We start from the raw sequence: 22,931 nt of genomic DNA, 5'->3' as shown, positions 1-22,931 counted from the left end.
CTTTAGTTTAAAAAAAATATTTGACCAGTTCTTAGTGTGAGAGCTGCTGGACAATAGCCAACCTGCAAATATCAGTGGATCAGTGGAACTGAAGCATCCATACATGGATAAATCATGTGTGGATGATCAGTCAGTCGATTGCAGAGCGGAAAAGAATGTGAAAAAGTAGTAGAAATCATTTCTAAATGTCGACACTGCGCCGACTTTGATCGGCACTAAAATACAAACAGACACGCCGCAGGGTTTCCGTTTAGAGCTGTCATTTGACATGCAGGGGAGCTGGCATTTTCAGTCGGTCAGGAACCAAGCAATGCAATTAAACTTTGTGGCGTAACCCGACAAGCTATCCAATTATTCTGCACCGGTTGTCATGACAATGAGCCAGAGCCAGCCACCGTTTCCCTAACGTCACAGTGGTGATGAATGGGATGAGAGAAAGACCACTTCAGCAAAAACACAACATCCTTCTGCCAGTGAGCATCATCCAACGGGAAGGACGAGGACAGTCAGAGTCTGAGCGCAGACATATAACTGTGAACCAGTGCAACTGGTGAACAAACGCGGGCTACTGATGGATAGTTGTCAAAAATGTGATCACATGTGTACAAATCATCTCACCTAATGCAAAGCAAGCAGCCAGAGGAATTATCAAACAAAAGACACAAGCCTTGCACAAGCCTCACTGCTCATCCAACTTCATTTCTAATGCGAGAAAAGACAAATTACACAGCTTTGGAAACAGGTAGATTTACTAGATTTAGTTTGGCCTTGATACACACAGCCATCAATGCAACCTAACCAGCAGTAGCATGTTAAATGAGGAAGTAAAAGACTGCTAAGCCAACATAAAGAACATTGCATGGTTGTGTAACAGCATAAAGAACAATGGGAAGGCCGGTCTGTTCGCTGTTGTGTTTTTGCATTACAAAACCTGGATGGACTATTGATGTTACAGTTGCACGAAACAAGGCTCATTCATTTTATTGACTGATTCATTCCCATGTTTCTGACAACTGTAAGCTTGTCTTTTCATGGATACAAAAACGGAGATATAGATTTTTATTAGGAACTACTCGACCTATTTTACAGCTGGTGCAGTTAAGCTTTGATGAGAGGTGCTGCTGAGCCTGCGGAAACAGGTCAGAGAGATTCCAACGGCGCGTCACACCGGAAAACAGAACAAAAATCTCAGTTTTATTCTGGACTCTTACGGCCTCTCCAGCAGATTGAGTTGATCACAATGGATTATTTTGTTGTAGCACGATTTCCGCGTGAATTTTGATCCTGTGATAACAGAAAATAGGTCTTTAAAAACAATGAATTTCTGCTATTTCTTTAATAGCTCCATCTATTACATGACAAACGAGCCCTGAGCTACTCCATCCGCTGGGCAACAGAGATTGGATGACAGTTGTACACTGTAAAACGTTACGTCTGATTCTCACTTTTTCTCATCCAATTTATGTTTCAGTCAATAAAAACCGAACATGGATTCAGTGTTAGTCTGTTTACTGTATGCTGCATCATTGAAAAGAAACAGAATGACAAATTCATCTTTGCTTTTTTTAATGTAATATGTCATCCAGTATTGGAATGAAGACTGCTTTTCCACTTTCAGAGAGAGAGAGACAGCCTTCTACCGCTCATGATCTCTTCACCAGAATGTACACGAGGAAATCCAGATTTGATAGAATGTCCCTCTAATCTAGACTTTAAAAGCAGACGGTGTCCACCGTGTAATGCTGGAGCGTATTTTACAGAAGCGTGTTCAGTAGTTCTAGTTTGTCTTGGAGTGCAGCTTGCGCCGTGTCCCTGGCAGTTTTTAGGGATTTCAATACGGCAGGCGATCGCCGTTTACAGTGAGTGAAGTGTGTTGGGGCTGGCAGGCGTTAACACCTAATGGATATCAACCAGAGCCTCTCTGATTGGACTCGGCACCGATAGGCCTGCTTTCCTCCGCCCCCTCCGGTTAAAGTGATCTGGGCCTGTGGTTCGGTATCCGTCTTACATCTGTGGCGCTGCAAGGCTGAGCAGTTATTATCTGGGTGGACTTTTACTCAAAGTGAAAGTAGCAACAGGCTCCCCGTGACCTCCTGGGCACTCAGAGCTGCATTGCCACAGACGGATTCGAAGCTGGACTTGTCCAGTCTGAAAGACGGAGAGTAAAAGGAAATGTAAAACTGCAGAGGTCAGAGGCAGTAAATATTTATCATCAGGTTCCCTGGATGTGCAACTGCCTAAAGGTGAGAGGATAACAGGGGATCAGAGGGCAAACATGCAAAAACACAATTTAATGACAAAAAGAAAAACGAGCAAGCCATGAGGCAAACAAACAAGATTTTTTTTTAAAACTGCATATAAGTAAGTACTTACCGGTAAGTATTTCTCAAAGGAGTACAGAAGACTGTATCATTGTCTTTAAATCCATTGATGTCTGTTTCTATGTAAGAGCGAACCTTCTGATTGGAAGGCCTCGAGCGACCAGGAAGGACCAAACCGTGAACGACTCACCTGTTTTCCTCTCCTCTGCTTCCATGTTGCTGCATTCCAGGTAGAGGACAGAAGAAACCACAATATTACTTAACAATAAAGGGTAAGAGCTCAGAAAAAGGCACAGGGACTCTAACAAGTGGGCATCGCACATCGCATGTGCTTCATTATGCACAATGTAAAGACACACATTGAAAGGAAAAGAGCAACTCAAGCGCCTCAGGGGCGGGACAGCAGTCACATGGTCGTCATTCATTTACAAATGGTAAATTAAAGAAAACGTTTAGCTGCATCCTTTTTAAACGCAGCTGATGTTAGCTGCACGCACCTTCACTTTACTACTTGAGGCTGTCAGATGCAAAGGTTACCTTGAGAAGGTGTCATCGAGTCCATCTTCCACGTCCTGTTGGAACATAAACGATATGAATCAATAACACAAAATTACAATCCTGCTGCTCGTGTGCTTTCAAGCCCTGCTGTGTATCCACAGAGTCAGCCGTCACCATTTATTTTAAAGTCCGTCCTCATCACCTCCATCGCCGTGTGGTACGCTGGCGCCACCACCAGGGACAGACACAGCCTGCAGCACATCGTACGTGCTGCGGAGAAGCTGATCGGCTGTAAGATGACATCCCTCCAGGACCCGGAGGCGTGCAGGTCGGATCACAGCCGACCCTTCTCACCCTGGACACGGACTGTTTGACCCTCCCCTCTCAGTCGGGGGGCTCCGGTCCATCCGTGCCAGAACCTCCCGCCACAAAAACAGCTTCTTCCCCTCGGCTGTAAGACTAATGAACACTTAATAATTCTATCTCAGACTCATGGACACTTTACAGCCGGTAACTTGCACTGTTCTGTTTGCACTGCGTGATTATGTTAGTTTTTATTGCTGCTGCTGTTACACATCTGTGGATCCACTCGTGATGCTGCTGTTTTCGTGGTGGGTTCTGTATCCATACGGTTTTTTTTTTTTTTTTACTTAGTGTATTTTTTGGCATATCCTATAGCATTAGCTCTGTAGTTTGCATTTTATTATTGCCATTACCTTTAAAGTTTGTGGGTCACAGGAGTTGCTCCAGCCTATCCCAGCTTGATATGGGCGAGGGGTGGGGTACACCCCGAATGCCTCGCCAGTGCATCGCCGGGCCACACAGAGACAAACAACCATTCACGCACACACACACTATGGACAATTTGGAGTAATCAATTCACCAAATTTGCTTCTTTTTTTTGGGGGGGGGGGCAAAAACCCACACAAACAACATAGCACAGCACAGATAGGATTCGAATCCAGTACCTTCTTGCTGTGAGGCAACAGCACTAACCACTACACCACCGATCCACCCCTGGTAACATCCCAGGACTTAAATAAAGGAATTAACATACCATGCAGCCCTAATCTTCCTGCACTGGTGGGAAAGCAAGTCATCAAATGACGTTGCATTGTTTAAATTATGGGAAACTAAAAACTGTTTCCATTCATACGATGCTGATTAGCTCAACTTATACACGTGTCTCTACAAGAGCGTCGGTATTGTATATTTTCTCAAATGAAACCCATCCCTAATTAGCAGGTTGGAGGCGGATGACATGACCTACCCACGAGTCATGTTTGATCGGTCGCCGTCGAGTAGGGTTGCTCCGCGGTGACGGCAGCCTGAGTGAGGTGGAGAAGAAGGTCCTCTGGAGCTTCGATTCCATCCCAGCGGGCCTCTGAGCCGCTGGATCTGAGGGAGATGGTGGGCATGTTCGGGAGGTCAGCAGGAGGAGAGCAGAGAGGCAAAGATGGAAAAGGAAGAGGAAACCTTCATACTGTACTGTACTGTGAGTTCCCCCAGAGTCCCCGGAGGAACTCACATCACATTCTCACTCTGTCCAGGAGAGACAAGTCGGCTCTTACATAACACCAAACCGAATGTTTAAGTCTCATTTTGCAGACCTGAGCCGTCAAAAACATTTTGACCTATAAATGTTAAAACTTAAAGCCTACTTGTCTTCTCTGTACGCGATAGCAGTGGTCTGGGTCTGAAGACGTATTTTTTTCAACTGTGTAAAATATAATAATCGAGGGGACTTTAGCGCTTCTCAGAAAAGAAGGGCGCACCGGAGCAAAGTACAAGTGTGAATTCACTAATAAAGTGGCGTGCAAAAAGTGTGCAGGTGCTGAGGGATGAAGACAACATCAAAATGACTCACCCACGGGCGTGTCGGTTGTCTCCGTCTGGGCTTTGCTTGCAGCACAAGAGCAGCAGGTCCTGGCCTTCCTGCTTTTGTCTTCAGACAGAAAAAAAAAGAACTAAACTATAGATCCCATTGTTGTATGTATAACTATGTTAACATTTAGATGTGAATAATTCAGTTTAAGTCGCAACTTTACATGCGTTTCCAGTTGCAGTGTGTCATTCATGCTCGGGCAGTACAGGTTGTGAAAGTCCGAATGTGCACGTGCAGCGTCAAACTTAATTATTCAAACTCCTTAACTGTCCTACCAGGCTGATTTGAAAGGTAGAACTTTTCCCTACGTAGAAGAAGGAGAAAACTTTCCACTATTCTGCCTCCTCCCCTCGGTTCAGGAAGCTCACCTTCCTGAGCGACCTCCCAGAGATCGAGGGCTATTTTAAAGGCCTGGGCCACCGTTAACGTCACAGCCTCAGCCTGCAGGGAGAAGAAGACAGGAAGAATAACACCGGAATGAAATGAAGAGTGAAACCATAATGAGTAAAGTATACGGCTCTACCATATAGTGCCCGATCATTTATCATCTGTGATAAATATATTAATTCACAGTGAACCTCATTTAAGGCACTAGATCATTTCCATATTTACTTGATTTTTTCACCTCATGGGTTGGATTAACGTTAACAGATAAGAATGGCACATTTTAACTTCCACAAGATGGCGCCACGCACCATCTGTGTTCACATCCTGCAGCATAAATTCCATTCCAAGAGATATAACTGTACCGCTGCACACTCACAATCTTCTTCTTTTGACAGAGGAACGCGTGGCACTCCAGGGTCTCGTTGAACCGACTCTGGGAGACATAAGCGAACACCTTGTCCTGAGTTTTATCGGCTGTGCAGTAGGAAATTCTGCAAGGGAAGAAACAGATTTCTAATATGCATTTAACTTCAGTGCTTATGATGACAAATAAGCAATTGCAAAGACAGGGTTTCAATTTGGGACATGAATACTTCAAGCCTAACAGACGCAGGACAACATGAACCAACAGCTGTTGACTTGCAGAATGTCATAGTAAGCCTCATTGAGTACAACCCATATTATTTAAGATCAGTCTGGTTTCATAAATAGAATAACCACTACTGAAATATCTAAATATCTCTACTGTCTACGGGAAATAAAACTCCTAGGATTAGGAAATAATCTCCACTGTGACAATATTGCACTTGAGACCTTATCTCCAGCAGTCATGCTGAATCTCTTCTGGCTCTCATGTCGAGGTCTGGAGATGATGAGATCTGGCGCCGGGATTTTCAATGGTTATCTGAAGCCAATCTAGACAAAACCCAACAATCTATTTTCCTTCCCACAAAAGGTTGCATGGGTTCACCAGAGTGAAGCAAAGCAAAGCTAAAGTTTTAGTTTTTTTTGGCAGCATTTCTTGCAGGCTGTTAGAGGCTGCATTGACCTTGTACTTCTCTCTGAGGCTGTTACTGAACCGGCCATGCTCATCATGTTTGTTGCTCTGAACATGACGTGCAAATGAGCCTCAGTGAGCGATGCACTTTGATGTTAATTTAGACAACCTTTGATATAAGACATGGGAGGACAAGATTAGCTTTACTCTCATGTCAGGCACAGAACTCAAGAAGCCGAAGTTGTTGTTATCTCTTACTAGAACAGCATCTCATCCCAATTAGACTGCATGCAGCTCATCATCATAAATGAGAGCGCACACCATAAGACTCCAGACAGTGATGAGTGGGTCTCCACTTATTCTGCTGTTATTTCAGAGTGGCAGTTACTCGTCCATTTCCCACTTCATGAAAGTCATTAAAAATGAAGTTATTTTCCATATTAACCACGCAGCCTTCAGATTCTCCTCTTAGATTGCTTTCACTGCCGATGTCTGACCCACATTGCAATGCCCAGGACACCCAGCTCTGTACCCCCCCCCCCTCCCAAACTTATATTTGCATTTCATGTGCATAAAAATAAGGAATCAAAAAGTTGAACGCACCGACCTATTTACATTTAGAAAACAAGAGTGATGTAACTCCTCAATACAAACTTCAGTTTTCACCTTCTAAACATAATTTTATACACAACCTGTGCTTTGCTGAATTTCTGACTTTTAATTTATTTTTCAGTAATATTAATTATACTATTAACTATTGATAATTTAATTAATATCACCATGGATGCACAGATCTGATAAACACCATCATATTTGTGGATCCACAGACAGATCCATCAATTATTTAGTCTTCCTTTAACATTGCATTGCTATTCCATTGTTTTTTTTAGCAAAATAAACTCCTGGACAACTTTTCATTAAGTTAATTAGGTAAGTCAAAATGGGGATGATGTGAATCACTAACCAAAAACATATACAGGTAACATTTAATATTTTCGACAAGAATCCGGTCTTAAGTGTGATGAATATGTCGACGAAGGCCCATTAAAAACTCCTTGGTACAAAAGAACCGTGTGAATCGCTGCCACTGATGCACCACACAATGGATCATATTCACGAAATAGGCTTTCATCTTGTTACAACAGCAAAAAAATAATGAGATGACAGCATCAGAGAGTTTTCTGTTAGCTTGAGAACAGCAGCCGAGCCGTCACTCTGCATGACCACATCCTTTCATCTCCGCGCTGCGGAGTGCCGGCGCTTGTGAGACGGAATATCAATGGGAATATTGAAATATTTACAGCGTGAACTTCACACATCAAAGCTTCACCAGTTAGCAGGTTTGCTCTTTAACAAAACAATCAAGTGTATTTGTGCCACTTTTTAACTCGACATTTATGCGAGACTGAAAAACAGAATTTTACGGTTGAAGAGGGTTTGTTGGCTTGTATTTCCAGTGTTTTTACAGAAGATGCATCTCTGAGAACAATTGTCAAAAATAGAAATCAGTACCAGAGAGAAGCCGAACACCTCACAGTGAATGTTGCTGGCATTATTACAGTAGCTATACCTGGATGCATTTTTACATAACCTTACTGTTCCCGTAAAAGATGTGTTGAAACAAATAACGTAAAATGCACTTTATTTTGCATTTACATTGATTTCCTGTCAGTCAATTGACACATTTCTCTCGTTACTAACATACAAACATACTGAATGTCTGGGTTCCATTGGCCGCCTTACCACGGTTGCATTTTGACATACGATTTGATTAAAATAATAATTACATCCTTCTTTCTCTTCTTCTTGAATTCTTGACATGATCCCTGCTACTAGTTTGACCTCCAGCAGCAGCACAAGGCAGACGAAGCTCGTAACAATATGATTTGCTTCACTCTGCGGTTTTACTGTTGATAGAGGGCGAATGCATTGTTTCTTGTGTGGGTTTGAGTTTGTCTGTGGGTGGACAGGATGGGACGGTTACAGCTACAAGCACCCACTTCCACAGTGATGGAAAAATGTCTTCCCCTCTATTTCCTGCAACCGCAAGATTCTGCCTTCAGGGAAAATGCCTCACTTTGAGCCGATCTGAATGCACATTGAAGTCTACAACACATTAACACTGGACGGGGTGATTATTTAAATGCCCAACCATGTGTGTGCATACAGTATGTGCAGACACACACACACCATGTGCAATTATTTTCGCCTCCGTTTCTTTTGAATAATGCATTGACTGATTTGCTCCATTCTCTTACAGTCAATTTTTTTTCATATATAAATTAATGATCCGCAAATAAAAAAAAAGTCACATGAAGGGAGGAGCAAAAGATGAAGAGGCTGTAATAAGGGGGAGATGGGGGGTGGGTTCTCATAAAGGAGCGCATGCCTTCCTCAATCGACCTGAGCTCAGCGTGCGTCTCTCCTCCGTCATTAGGGAGTATCTGGGAAGACAGGATGGGTTTCAAAGTGGCCAATTATTGGTGGGAGATCTGTTCATGTTAATATGAGCAGCAAAGAAAGAAAGTTCTCCAGCCAGTCAGAAGGAAAGGGGGAAGGCAGAGAAGGAGAGAAGAGGAGGAGATCAAAGCTGAGGATGCGTCTCCTGGTCTGTTGCTGCTGATACAATTGATCAGGACACACACACACAAGGCATTTATATTTATAAAAACAGTTCCACTGTCCAACACGGTTTTCCTGTTGGCGTGTTGCAACAGAAATCATTTTAAGCAAGAAGGTCACAGGTTTGAATCAGACTTCTGGCCCTTCTGTGAAGAGTATGCATGTTCTCCCCATGTCTGTATGGGTTCTCTCTGGGTTCTCCGGCTTCCTCCCACCACCAAAAACATGCAAATTAGGTGCATGTTTACACTAAATTGAACTGGCGGCTTGTCCGGGATGTACTCCACCTCTCGCCCGTTGACTGCTGGGATAGTAACTAGGAATGTGAGGACAAATTGTAAAGCGGTTTGGGCACCGCGAAGGTGGAAAAGCTCGATATAAGTGCAGTCCATTTACCATTTACCTCTCAGGACCACGCGCTGACGGAGCGTTCTGGGTAGCTGCTCCCCTCCCTGTGGAGCACTTTAACCCCCCCCCCCACACACACACATACACACACTTGATTTGGAAGAATGAAACCTTCCATGCTGCTGAAAAAGCTCAGAGAGACAGGGACAGACACCCCCCCCCCGCCCAAGGCGACATACTGTAGCTCATGCCCTCCATTATTGGTTTCTTAGAGAACTGATTAAACATGAGACTCGACAGCTCTGAGCTGAAAACTGCTTGGTTTAATGCTGAAAAAAAAGAGGACAGAGTAAAGTGACCTACATAAAGCAAATCAGTTCTTCACCAATCAGATGAGGCCACCAGCATCGGATTGGTGATGAACCAATCATTATAGAGAAAGAAAAGGAATGGCAATTCAATATAATATTCCTCACTCCTTCAGAAAGTCAGACATTCATTTCTGGATTAACTATGAATATTTCAAACCTACAGTCCATACTGTTTTGCATGATGCTTTCAACAGATCACTGCTTCTTATGTGTTAATAATATGTCGTTAATAATATATCGTTATTATTTAAAATCATATAAGAATACATCCTGTTACTTCACTAAGAGACTTCCAATTGTCTAACTTACTGTACGGTTTTATTTAATCTTATTTTATTGCTGTTATGTAATTTTTCCTCTGAGTATCGTGTGTTTTTATATATATTTTTTAATATCAGAAATGTGTGCCTATGCATCTTATCTGTTTCACCGTAGGAGAGCGGGAAACGTCCTCTCGAATCCTTGTATGCTTTTGACATGTGAAGGAATTGACAAATAAATCTACTTTGACTTTGACGAAGAAAGCAGTTTTAATAAACAGTCACAAAAATGATTGGAGACCAAAAAAAATATTTTTACAATATTATCCAACAATCCAGCCAGCAGTTGTCCAAACTACAAATATCAACCTCCTGGTGGCGCGAGAGTAAACATCATGGGACAAATAAAATCAGTTTATTCCACCCACCGGGATGCATGAATGTCTGCACAGGTCTCAATCACCTGACATACAGCAAAGGTGTTAGAACCATTAATCCAGTACTTTTGAGTTACCTGTATATGGAGACATTTTCTATGAGGTCAGCAGTCTCTGTGTCCGTGATGATGATTCCTTTTGGCGACACAGTCAATGTGACTTTACGAAACTTCTTGGCACTTGCTCTGGCCTGCGGGCGTGAAAATGAAAGATACAAACTTTCACAAATATGTAAATATGGGACAATCTCACTTTTGATTTAAAGACAAAATAACACAAATGTGAGGCGAGTTAGGAAACTTAAAGACGGAAGTAATGTGGGCCATTTATGCAAGGTGACATTGCTCAGAACCAAAGGACTCATAAGCGACATTGTGCGCCGCTGCGTCCTACTGCAGCTGCTCATTTGTACAGGAAGCGCTAACATCTACATTTTCTTCCACCATGTTACTCTTATTATGCCACAAGGCGAAATCATTCTGTCAGCTCGAGATACGCCATGTTCAAGACATTCTCTACACAGGCAGTCCACTGTCTGGTCTTATCACGTCTGACTGAAAGCATGTGGAAAATGAAAATGTCGCAAATGTATTCAATAATCTCATTCCGGTTGATTGGTTTCCAAGGGAACAGATAGAGACAACCGAGTACGAATCAATTGAATTTTAATCGTGTCATTAGTTTTGGTTCGGTCTCTAATTGAGAAGTCGGGGGGGCTTTACGATAAGGCCGCCAGCGCCAGCCCAGCGTCTTCTTTTCCTGCAAGAGAAAACCCTTGCAAATGATTGCATATTCTAGTTGGTGAAAAGGCCTGCATGCAGACGCTGCATAAACATGAGAGGAGGAAATGTGAAAAAGATGTACAAGGTGAGTGCATTCAAAAGAGATCACTGGAGGTTTCGTCCCGGGGCTCACTGCAATCATTCAGCAATTCTGCTCGCAGTCTTTCATACCGACCAAACTCAGTATTGATGATGAAACCCCCTGCATGAGTCGCTGTTTAGCAACACGCAACACTGTTTGGCTGCTGCACATGTGGAGTCTTGATGATCCCTGATTGGCAGTTGTGTTTGAATGCTGCCATCCTACTGGCTATAAGCATGACCCAACCATATCAACACACCAGATACTTAAAGGAAGCACGTTTGATTTCAATGGGCTGTTGGTCCTGCGTGCTAACTTGAATATTGATTGATATTGAACACTGGATTTGGTAATTCGACAGAGTCCACACTGGGGTCTCTACATTTGCTGATCTGTGATGGATTAAATCATGGGCATGAAACACACTCATTTCAGCTTCTGTTGCCATCCTGAAGGTGTCCACCTTGTCTTGAGACACGTATGAAACATTTTTGCTTTTATTAGCACGATTGCATACGGAATGTACTGAATTTTACATTAGTTGCACAGTAAACAAGCTTCACAAAGCCGTGGTTGTAAAAACGTAAAGGACACACACACACACACACACACACACACGAGACTCACCATGGCAACAATTCTGCGTATTGCAGCCGAGGCCATGTCCTCTCCTTTGGGCTGGCCAACCAGAGTCATGCCCAGGAACTTCACGTTGAACACCATCCCCTCCAAAAGGGTCTCCTTGGTGTCAGTCCAGTTCTCTGGCAGCTCTGTTGTGACAAAGACAGGACAAAAAAAAAGAAACCTTCAAAATACATTTAAAAAGTTGAAAAAGACAGGGTATATAAAATCAGACTGTAATCATCAACACAGATATCTACAACCAACAACTCTTACTCCATGTATGGCATCAATCTAGAAAGAGTTTGAAATCACCTTGAAAGAAATGGATCATTACGAAGTGGAATATAAATGTAGAAGTCTGTCAGTGTTTCTTTTCAGAATTCAGATTTTGTACGTATGACAAAATTATCACGTAGAATTTTTAGTCTGAATGTTGCTGGGGTTTCCAACAAGAAGCACCAACCTGTCCTCCGACCTGGGACGGGAAGTAACGCATCACCCAGGAAGAGAAAATAGGAACGGTCAAGAGCAGCCATTTAAACTGAATCACGTTGACTGATCTGATTCCATACTTTAACTCGTGTTGCGACGCTCAACTCACATCTTTACATTAGTTTGCATTCAATCAGAACCGACGTACAAGCAAAGCAATAAATGTGATCTGTGCAAACATCAAACCAATGAGAGAATGTTGATTTCAGTAAACAAACAAATAAACAAAGTTAAATTGTCACCACCAACTTATCTGAAACGTGATCACATTTCTAAATAAAGGACACAAAACTGAGGATGAAGTTTGAAATGATTGTGACTTTAATTACCTCCAACAAGGAGGTTATGTTTTTGACGGTGTTTGTCTGTCAGTCTGTTTGTATGTTAGCAGGATTACGGAACAAACTGCTTGATGGATCTTGATGAAAAATAAATCTGAAGATTGAGATCCCATTAAATTTTGAGAGTGATCCGGATACCTGTCTGGATACAAAAGAATCCAGATTTTCCCATTTACTTATAATGGAGGCTTTTTCCAAAATGGTGAATGAGCTGCTTGGTGGAGGTCTGCGCTCTCCAGGTGCTTTTCACGTTCAAAGCCGTATCCTCAAGCCACATCCTCGACAGCCCTTGTTAAACATCGGGGATACAAATAACTTATACAACCAACTTACCATATTCTGTGTTACACCGTTAGAATGAAGCATGATCCACTTTTAAACAAAATGTCAATGCATTCTGTGAGCAAGGAACTTGTTCTAATAAAGACAACCACAAAGATAAGCACATGCAGAACTGACTAAACTGATAGAAATGAATTTGAAAGCGTGTGAACAGAAGAAGCGGACAGGGAGAGACACACACTGTCCCTGTCTGAGCTGTCTACTGGGCTACACTGGCACCAGATCCCCACATGGGCCGAGCCATCTGTCACTGGCAGCCCCGCATGCAGCTGTGAAGGCGAACAGACCACTGCCACTTACGCTGCTTCCATCAGCTCTGAATTATTAACTAATCTTCAGTCACACTATAGGGGCTGGCTAAAAAATTACAATAATAAAAAAAAGACAGCACATTTGACGTTATTAAATGAGACTGGGTTTTTTTTATTTTCATCCGGGACTGAAGTCAATTCTTATCTTGAAGACAGGTTTGTTCCGTTTTGCAAGCAAGTTGGGGAAGCGGAGGAAACCTTTCTCCGCCTTGAGAAGCTGCAGCATTTATTAAATGACACGCTGCAGTCTGTGCTTCATACGTACCGTAAACATGATCATTCCACTTTTTCTACATGGTGCACAGCGAGCAGAAAACACTCTGAGCTGGAGAATCATTTTCCGATCCAGCCTGCTGCTAAATTAAATATCCTGGAAAGGCATTTTACTATAGAGTACTATTAAAGTAATAAAAACCAAACTACTTGCACTGATAGGTGAAAATTGTCCAGGCCCATCCCTCAAAACAGTAAGGTTGGAAAACTGAAGGATTTTAATCTTCCCATAAGTATAAGGGATAGATTTCAAAAGGGGTTTGAACTAATTATCAAAGAAAATATAGCTAACAAGCCTTCAATCCACAGTTTACATACGAGTTCTGGTGGGATGTCTGCTATGTCCGACCACAATGTGGGTAGCTTGATTGTGCACTGCGGTCCATATTGTGCCTTCACCAGGCTACACACATGAATTATTAAAGAGCTGCATGTTGATGCTGCAGGGTTTCCAATATACTATCCCCTTAAAGGGAGGAGAGCTTAAATCTTTGATAAATCCTGTGAGTCTTCAGAGAAGAGTGACAAGAACATATGGAGTCTCATTGTATGAAAGAAAACACCGGGTTCAAATTTTGATTCTTACTTTTTAATGAATTGTGGGTTTGCCATCTGTGCCAGTGTGCGTGCGTGTTAAGGTGATGTGATTTAAAGGCACACAAAACATGATTAGGGATGGTGCGGCGTGATGCTGATGATGTTAGCACCTTGAAACTGAAACACCCGGGACTCTGCACCAAATGCTGTGACTGCATTAAATTCACACGAAAGCCACACAATAAAAATCGATGCGTTACTATCCAGGTGTGGCATAATGACGTTCTGCTGCACCGGGACTTTGCATTAGAAGTAACAAAAGCGTTGCCCTGAGATACCGAGCACAGCAAAATATTTGACACTGTTGAAGGAACTCGTGATAAGCGTAGCACTTCACAGTAGCTGATCTGATTGTTGTATAATGGCCGCCATGTGCGCCGCACGCCTTCGGCTACACGCAGCGTTCACCATCTGTCGCCTGTAGCTCTCTCTGCTCACAGTAATTTAATTTGCAGCGACGAGCCGTAATCGTACCCGGGTAAACGCCGCAACTGATCCCCAATTACAAACGCAAACAGGAGGGCAGACGGTATGCAAACAAGAAACATATAGGACATAAGGGAACGTGCAAAGGCATCCGGGGGGGTACCCACAAAATTTCCCCAAGATGCCATCATCAAAGTTAACGACTGGAATAAGTATGTGCTCCGGGATCAAATTAATGAGGCATTAATAAACAGGATATCTGTCTTCAGAGGCATCACATATTATCTTGGTCCAAAACCATAAGTGGAACAACAATACAGTATATGCATAAACATTCAGCCAGCTCTGTAGACCCAACTGGCAGCCCCCCCCCCCCACCCACCACCATCCTCCATCCTCCAAAGCCTTCTTGATCTAATCTATTTCCCTGTCTGTCTTACTCATCCAAGGAGAACTTTGAATCTAGGACACCACCTTGAAGGGAAAATAGGGCGCGTATTAAAGGAATATGGCAGGTTGGGACTGTGCGTGTGCGTGTGCGTGTGTCGGGGGGGGGGGGGGGGTTAACTGGAACCAAGAGATGCAAAGTCCTTCACTTTAAGCCATTTCTCTCCCGTCTTCTTAATTCAATTCTTCCGCTCACCTTCTCACCCCGTGGATCACCTGGCGGACGTCTGGCTCCGAGTCCACTCGAATGAAAGTAAAGCCCCCCCCCCCCCCCCTCACATATATTGATCAGAATCGCTTTTTAAAAGGGGCGAGGGTATAAGAAATTCCTCCCATTGACGGCAGTAGTACAAGCTGCTCCTCAAACGCTGACTGAAACAAAGTCACAGGATGAGGCATCCGTTGCCGGGCAACCATTGATTTACAAACAGCACAAAACTGCAACAAGGAGGTGACACATGCAATGTTTACGCAACTGAACACCTGGGCTAGGCACCTGAAGAAGGTGCACCGACTGGATCAAGTGCTCAGCTGTTATTACTCAAACACTGAAGCGCATGTCAAAACATTTCACAGATTTCATCATCTCTCTGTCCTCTCATCGACGCGCTGATGAATGAAGAGGAACGCTTCAGCCGGCAGATCAAGCATCACGTTCAAGCATCAAGGCGTGAACCGAGGCGAATGAAATAGAACGCAAAGCTCCCTTGGAGAAAAATGCAAGTGTGATTTGCCCTATTAATATCATTATCATGAACTCAAGTGCAGCTTCAGAACTAATATTTATACATATAATAGAGAATATATTCCACCACAGTGAAGGTATCTACCGAGACCCTCAAAAGGATGGCTCAACATCATTTCCTTTTCATCACAAGCCCTCATTAACGGCTTTCTTTCTTCGAGCAGCGTCTCTGCTGTAAATCATGATGATGTGAGCGATCTGCAGGCGCGATTGCGCAAACGGTTCAATCAAATGGGAGCCGCTGCAATGCTGCGATCATGTCGTTTTATATTCTTGCAGCAGAAATAGAGGAATAAGAGAATATTCGAACTGTGACCAAGCATGAAATAAATCTGCAGGTGCAACAAAATTCTAAGATGAAATAAAAATGTTTTATAAAATGGATTTTAACAATCTAACCCATTTCCAGTTTTGCTAACTGAATCTATACAGATGCAGGCTATGGGATGTTATTAAATGTGCATGGGGGATGAAGTAATTTAACACTCAGCAAACTGCCACAGTATTTCTCACAATGTCAGCAAAATGTGAAGGTAAAATGAAGTGGAAAGAAATGTGTCCATTTCAAAGGAAAAAAAGAGCATTAAAGCATCAGTGATTGGGAACAAGAAAAACAATGTATGTCTGAAACGCCAATCACAACTTCCTCCAAAGCCCTGATTGATCGTTTCCACAAACTGCAGCTATGATGCAACCGCTGAGCCTCCCATTAAAAGCCATCTCCCACTGCTTCAAATGATATTTGAAGAAGAGATGGATATCACCTCACCAGAACTTCTGCATGGAAGCAGGCTGAAAAGGAAGGTTTAATACCACATACACACACACACACATATATATATTCCAGCGCAGACAGGATGTTATCATTTTCAGAATAAGAGAAAAGATAAATAAGATCAATAATATTATGTTAGGAATATTTAATAAAAATAAATAAATCTCTAATTGATCAGTCAGCTTGTGAATGTATGCCAGCAGAATGACATAAATAATAAAAGCATGACCTGCGGCATTCTTTGATTAGAAGCGTCCTTACAGCAGTCGACTGTTGTCTGATATTAATCCTCAACAGTTCCTAATTCGGGTTCTAAAGGCCACTGTGGACAGGCAGGTCTGAAAGCGCTGACTGCGTAGCTGTTGGAGGAAATAAATTAAGTAAAGAATTAAATAATCATCAATCTACTTTTTTTATGTGCTAATACAACAAACGCAACACAGTGGGAGGAGAGGCGGTGCTTTACGCAGACTGTTTACAACCTCCTGACAGTTATGACTAAAGGCCATTAAATATGGAGGTGGCAATAAATAAATGTCTTTCAAAAGGGCCTTAAATCATCTTCATGAAGTGCTTCAGCGGCGACTGCTCGTCTTCGCCCCCACGTGTGTAGACAGCTGTCATCTGACAGATTAAGATTTATGTTCACAAAGGGTGAAATAATACAGATTATTCAAAACAATGGCCTGTTTGCATACCTCCTACTATCCTTACTTACACCCGTTAATCAAACACAGAAAAAGGAATTAAAGACAATGTAAACAGACTACAGAAAAAACCATATCCAAAACCAAACCAAAACCATATCCTTCCAGCTATTTATTCCTAAATTAAAATGGCTGAGCTCCGTGGAGGGATTTTTCTCTTTGTTGATACGCATCTTTTCTGCCTCGAGTATTCTAGCTTCCATTTCAACTTCTTCATTAACTATAAATACCTTTATATTATTATTATCATCATAGCTTTATATTTGCTTACCCCACATTATGGGAGAGAACGCAGTGGTTATGTAAAGGTTCCATGATAAAAGTATTCAGCTATAAATTCATTAAATACTTCAGACAAAGAGGTAACACAAATCACTAAATTTGCTGTACATGCTATAAATTCGCTCATTTTGCTGACTGACACAAAGCTTTTTTGCAGGGCTGTGATAAACAGACAAGTGGTTCCTAAATTCCCAGTGTTTCCCATCCCACATCTCAACATGAGTGTTGGGGAAAAATAACGCTTTGCTTGAGCCGCCGTTGGCATCCCCCATCCATTACCACGCCAAAGCAAACAAGTCACCTTTGAGAGCTGTTGATCTCATTTGAGGCAGCGCGGCTCTGCGTCCCCGGATGAGGGCTTCCCATAGGGAATCCCCTCTAATGGGAAAGGAGAGACCCTTCCGGCTCACTGATGGATGGCAGACGCAGCCGGGTACCTCAAGGTCTCTGGAGTATCTATCGGTGGGTATTAAAGGAGCAATCGCCGTGAAAGCCTGAGCCGTGCTCATTGAAAGTAGATTAACCTCAGCACGTCTCTGTCTGAGCTAAAAGGCTCTGAACTGAATGTAGGAATAAATCTTTACACGAGTGCAGGGGTTCTGGTTTGAACCTCAAAAGCTCTTCTCAATTTGTTTGACAACTGTCTGCTCCTGCTCTCTGTCTCTCTATCACTCTCTCTCCATCTCTTTGTTTTTGACTCTCCTCCTACCTGTCCCTGTCTCTGTCTCTCCCTCTCTATCATTGTCTCTCTGTCTTTCTACCTTTGTCTCTCTCTTTCTCAACCCAACCGGTCAAGACAGGCCGCCCACGATGAGTCTCAGGTTCTGTCCAAGGTGTCTGCCTGATAAAAGGACATTTTTCCTTGCCTCCGTCGCCAAAGTGCTTGAGTTGGGTTCTGTCTTCCCCTGCTACATCGTTAAAGTGCCTTGAGATCATTTTCTGTTATGATCTGGTGCTATAGAAATAAAATTGAATTGAATTGAAAAACCATTCTGGGCTGGTTTGAAAACCTAAAAGCATGATTACTGCGTTTCTGAACAGCACCGAGCTGCAGCAGTTTCCCATTTCCTGTTTTTCCAGGACAAATGTATTTTAAGGAGCGAGTTCCTCGGCTGCTGCTGCTGAGCTCAGATAGGAACACGATGTTTCAGAAAGCGTGCATGGAGTTTGAATTTGTCAAAGAAACAGAAGACAGAGATGGGATTTTGGTCTCTGATGGAGGAGCAGGCACAACTGCTATGCATGCACACGCACACGCACACACTGAACTAACTATACAGACAAATGAAAACATCCTCTCAAAGGTTTGTCACACTGGAGTGACAGCATATCCTATTTCACAGGAAGCCATCACTGACACCAAATACTAAAAACGATGTTGAATCTTCAACGTAGAAAAAGGAAGCTCAGCTGCGTGTGTTTCTGTTTCTGAGGCAGAATAAACGGGCGACTTTCCAAAGACGCAAAAATCCCTGTTTCCCGTGTTGCATAATTCACCTTACCTCAGGCCGGGGAACCTCGCTGGTGCCGCAACCCTCCAGAGATACTGAACACAACAGCCCCACAATGAGCTGTGAGTAAATGTGGATCCATTGGAACGCCAACTCCAACGCAAACAATGAGACAAAAAAAAAAAAAAAAAAAGAATATATATATATATATTCTATTCATTCAATAGATATGCTAAATATCTCACAGTAAGCAACAGCTATAAAAATAAAGATTGTTCTTGTGTTGTAAATGCAAGTCTCATCACTGTTTTCAATTTCAGTAGCCGAGATATTCTGGCATGTATTTAGTCTGTGCTTGGCTGTAGGAGTAAAATATGATTTTCTTTAGAATTGTCAGCAATTTTTAAGAAATAAAATCCAGTTTCGATAACCTCAAAGGCTTTAAAAGAACATATGAGATACCAAGCACATCCTTTTTATGTACTGTGTATATACTGTGAGCTTTACAGCCAAAACACACGTCCCAAAGGTCTCACAAAGAAAATCAATGTAGAATATGAGGTGGAACAGTTTTCCAAGAGATGAAGCAATGGCGAAGAAAATATGACTCCAGCTTCAAATGCAGCAGAAAGACGAAGGTACTTGAAGGAGAGAAAACCAATCTCCATTGATTCAGCATCTAAATATCGAGTTGAAATTGAGTCCTCAGAGGATCATTTTCACAGCACGGGACAAAATCAAGATTAAAAATAACGGTTGTTCCTGAAGGGACATCTCAGCAACGTTTATAGGATGCGTGTCAGCAAGCACCTTCGTCATGGTTGCTTTGAGGATTGTGGGGGCATTAATGGAAAAACAATAGCTGTGGGAATAAAAGGACAAAAATACTCCCACTCATCTTTGACTAACGACAGACCTACGACAGAGGGAGAACGAGATGGGATGTTTGAGTTGAGGACATTCATTGGCTGATTGTGATGTCATTCATGCACGTCTTCAAACAGCTATTGGCTAAACAGCTACACAATTCTACCAGCTGACAATGACCTTCAGACAGTGTAGCCGACTACCCATGGAGCTGTCCGGTGCTGATCCTGAGCGCCGTATGTAGCCGGGATCAACATTTCAGCACATGCTGGAAAAAACAAAAAAGTTCAAATAACTTTCAATAGTCACTGCCAGCAGATTATTAATTTCCTGACTGCAGCGTGTTGCGATTGTTATTTCCATGTTTCTGTTTGATCAGTTCACTACTTAAGTTAAAAAATATTGTGCACTACGATGTGGCTGAGAGGTCAAGTTTGAGCCAAAGTAATCTTGCTTGTTCGGCCCTAGAAACACAAAACCAAGTCACGATGCAGTGACGCAGTTCTGTCCCCTCCCAGTCTTATTTAAAATGCTGCAGCAGCACCGATATTTAACACACAATCAATACATTCTCACATACTGAACAATTATTTGCGTGCCGACAGCCAGCTAGGCTCTTCTGGACATCAAGCAGTCACCATCACTGTCTGCACAGCTTCCTCGTGCTATATGCTCACAGTTCTCCAGCCTCATTCCTCTGCCGGATCCCAGACACAAACCGCTTCTGTCATCAGGTGCTGAAATCCATCATGCATTCTCTCTTCTGGCGACATCATCAAATCCCACGACAGCAAGAGATGACAAGTACAACGAGGAAGCGCCCGCTTCCAATGTGAGACAGACCAGGTGGATGATTTGTTTCTCAGCTTCTGTCAGCATATAGAGTCGCCATGGTGATAATAGCGGATGTGATCATGTTAGTGATGGCCAATTGAGGGAAATGAATAAAGAGCCTCTTCAATCAAGTCAATGTCAGAAGCATCAGCCCACCAGCGATTTACAGACTAAAGTGTAGCCAATCAGAGACTCATTAAAGGATTAGTCCAATGATGAAAAACTTTGACACAGAGTTGGTACTCAATAATCAATAAAGTTACAGAACATTTCCTGAGAGAATTAAGAAACTAAGCGCACCTTCCTGGCTGCGAAATGATTCAGTCGTTAATGGAAGTTCACTATTCACTCGGCAGGAACCCATGAGGCAGTGAACTATGGCATTCATGTCAGTGGGGAGGCTGCAGGCAACACAACAGCCCGACGCAGATGGTGCGAAGGGTCGTTCACTCAACAGTCACAACCTCCTTGCCTCCTCCTTCTGCAGAAACGCCAAGAAAACCCCTTCACAATCAAACGAATGGCCCACTAAGAAATTAAAAGCAGATAATGCAGTATATTAACTTACTGCAAAAGGATGACTTGGGTTTTGCACAGCATCTATTTCAAGTCGTTCCAAGATGATCCTCTAACAAATGAACTTAAGAAAACCCTCACAGTTTTCATCCTTCACAATTGACCAACGTCAGAAGGCTGATGGAACATAATTGATTGATAAGTCCAGTTTGACAAAACTTAATTGTTTTTAATTCTCCCATTTGTCTCATTTCCAAGTGAAATAAAGGATTTTTTTTTAAATTCCTCATAGTTATTCATGCTATGTGGAGAAAACACCACGTGTATCAAACTTGAAATATGAATTGCACAAATAAAATACTGAAATATTCAGATGTCAATGTTTGTCCAATTCCATGAAGTCCTAATTCATATTAATCAAAAAGAGAAATGCGAATCACAATCACAGTCTTGATCTAAATGATCGCAAAAAAAAAGGCATTCAGATATATACATATTTGAGAAGCTGATCGATTAATCAAATAATCGTCGGTATCGGTAGATCGAGCTGGGTTTAGCTGAAGCGATACGTGTGTCTCAGTTAAACCGGTGAGAACAGCCAAGTTACTCAGAGGTAAAGAAGCGATCACAGCTGAAGCCGCAGCTTCTAATTTACGCGTTTTCACGCCTCAGCGCCCGAAACTCGGGTCCATTCGGCACCGGAACCGACAGAAGCTCCGTCCGAAAGGTGCGCATGCCACAGTCAGCATGATCAGACTCACTTTCGTGCTTAGAAGTTCCCCATGTGTGCCGCGGAACTCCGGGGCTCTTGATAATGGCTCTGCCGGCGGATTTGAGGGCGTCCATCCCGGGGCGAGGCGCGTCTGCTCCTACCGGCAGGTGGAGTTCCCCCCCCCCCCCGGTCACCGGAACCACAGGGTCGGAGAAGCGACAAGGCTCTGCTCTGACTCTCGTCTGCTTCCCCCCACCCGCAGAGACTGAGGACCAGCACGGGAACCGCCGCCGCCGTGGAGGGGCGTGTCCGTCCACCTGAAGCAGCCTCCGGCGTCCTGCACCGACGCGCCGGTTCGGTCACTGGAGATGACTCGAGTCGGACTCACGAGTCATCTTAAATCCGACGAGTCTGTCTGACTGACAAAAAGAGTCGAGGGCTCGTGCCTGTATTTGGACAGCAATTACTACATGATGTTATTGGTTCTAATACCTGTGCTGTATGTCAGGCGATTGAGACCTGAGCAGACATTCATGCGTCCCGGTGGCTGGAAATGAATCACTGAATTTATATTCAACTCAAATTCTAACTGAATTCAGATTCGCCTCTGCCCAAACACTAGTCCACCAGGACTTATTGCTATGGAGACGAGCTGGATAATGATGGATGGGGTTGAACTGGGCGGGCCCTCCTGGCAGATCGAGTCTCCGGTCCGGAGAGACTGGGACCCGGATTTTTCACTGGATTAATGCCATTCACATTTTTGTGTATTTTATTCTCAGCTTCTCTTACTGCTGACATATTTTGCGGGTGATAGTAAAATGCACTTCTTCGTTGTACAGAAATATAATAAAGCACTGTCCACTGGAAATAAAGAACTATTGGAGCATCTTCAATAAACTCTCTGCACATTTCTGAGCCACCGAAAGTAATATCTCCTGCTAAAAGTACGTGTAAATAAGTAATGCACCCATTAATCATCTCAGCCGATCATATTAAGAAAAACTCTTTACTTTCTTAAAGAAAACCAAGTGTATTTTAAAGGAATTTTTTTGTGTACCGTTAATAAATGCAGTAAATGTCTGCACTCTAAAGAGGGGAATTCAGATTGAGATTTTTGTGATGAATAACAGAATGATTTCATGCTTTATTTTAGGGTTTTATGGAAAGCGGGTCGCAGCAAGTGGAGCGAAGAGAAC

The 22,931-nt window shown here is 42.9% G+C and overlaps 1 protein-coding gene across 1 annotated transcript; it reads right to left on the bottom strand.

Moving 5' to 3' along the window:
* Window positions 1-2,057: 2,057 nt before the first annotated feature.
* Window positions 2,058-21,866, bottom strand: LOC137914968 (low density lipoprotein receptor adapter protein 1-like). Its single transcript, XM_068758449.1, has 9 exons — window positions 21,782-21,866; window positions 11,618-11,760; window positions 10,204-10,316; window positions 5,468-5,582; window positions 5,073-5,145; window positions 4,687-4,764; window positions 4,090-4,217; window positions 2,859-2,893; window positions 2,058-2,148 (listed from the first exon to the last, which is right to left on the bottom strand). The coding sequence occupies exons 1-9, from the start codon at window positions 21,864-21,866 to the stop codon at window positions 2,058-2,060; spliced, it is 861 nt and encodes a 286-aa protein (XP_068614550.1).
* Window positions 21,867-22,931: the final 1,065 nt, after the last annotated feature.

The sequence above is a fragment of the Brachionichthys hirsutus genome, unplaced genomic scaffold, assembly GCF_040956055.1.
Source record: "Brachionichthys hirsutus isolate HB-005 unplaced genomic scaffold, CSIRO-AGI_Bhir_v1 contig_328, whole genome shotgun sequence".
Lineage (NCBI taxonomy): Eukaryota > Metazoa > Chordata > Actinopteri > Lophiiformes > Brachionichthyidae > Brachionichthys > Brachionichthys hirsutus.
The sequence above is the reverse complement of the archived record's forward strand: the minus strand, read 5'-3'. Positions and strand labels throughout refer to the sequence as shown.

What these genes read in the sequence shown, in the direction of transcription:
- LOC137914968 (XM_068758449.1), bottom strand. Translation starts at nt 21,866, where the DNA reads ATGGACGCCCTCAAATCCGCCGGCAGAGCCATTATCAAGAGCCCCGGA. An exon ending in CTGGGAGGTCGCTCAGGAAG is followed by an intron (nt 4,765 to 5,072) that starts GTGAGCTTCCTG and finishes TTCTGTCTGAAG; the next exon opens with ACAAAAGCAGGAAGGCCAGG. An exon ending in GACAACCGACACGCCCGTGG is followed by an intron (nt 4,218 to 4,686) that starts GTGAGTCATTTT and finishes CATCTCCCTCAG; the next exon opens with ATCCAGCGGCTCAGAGGCCC.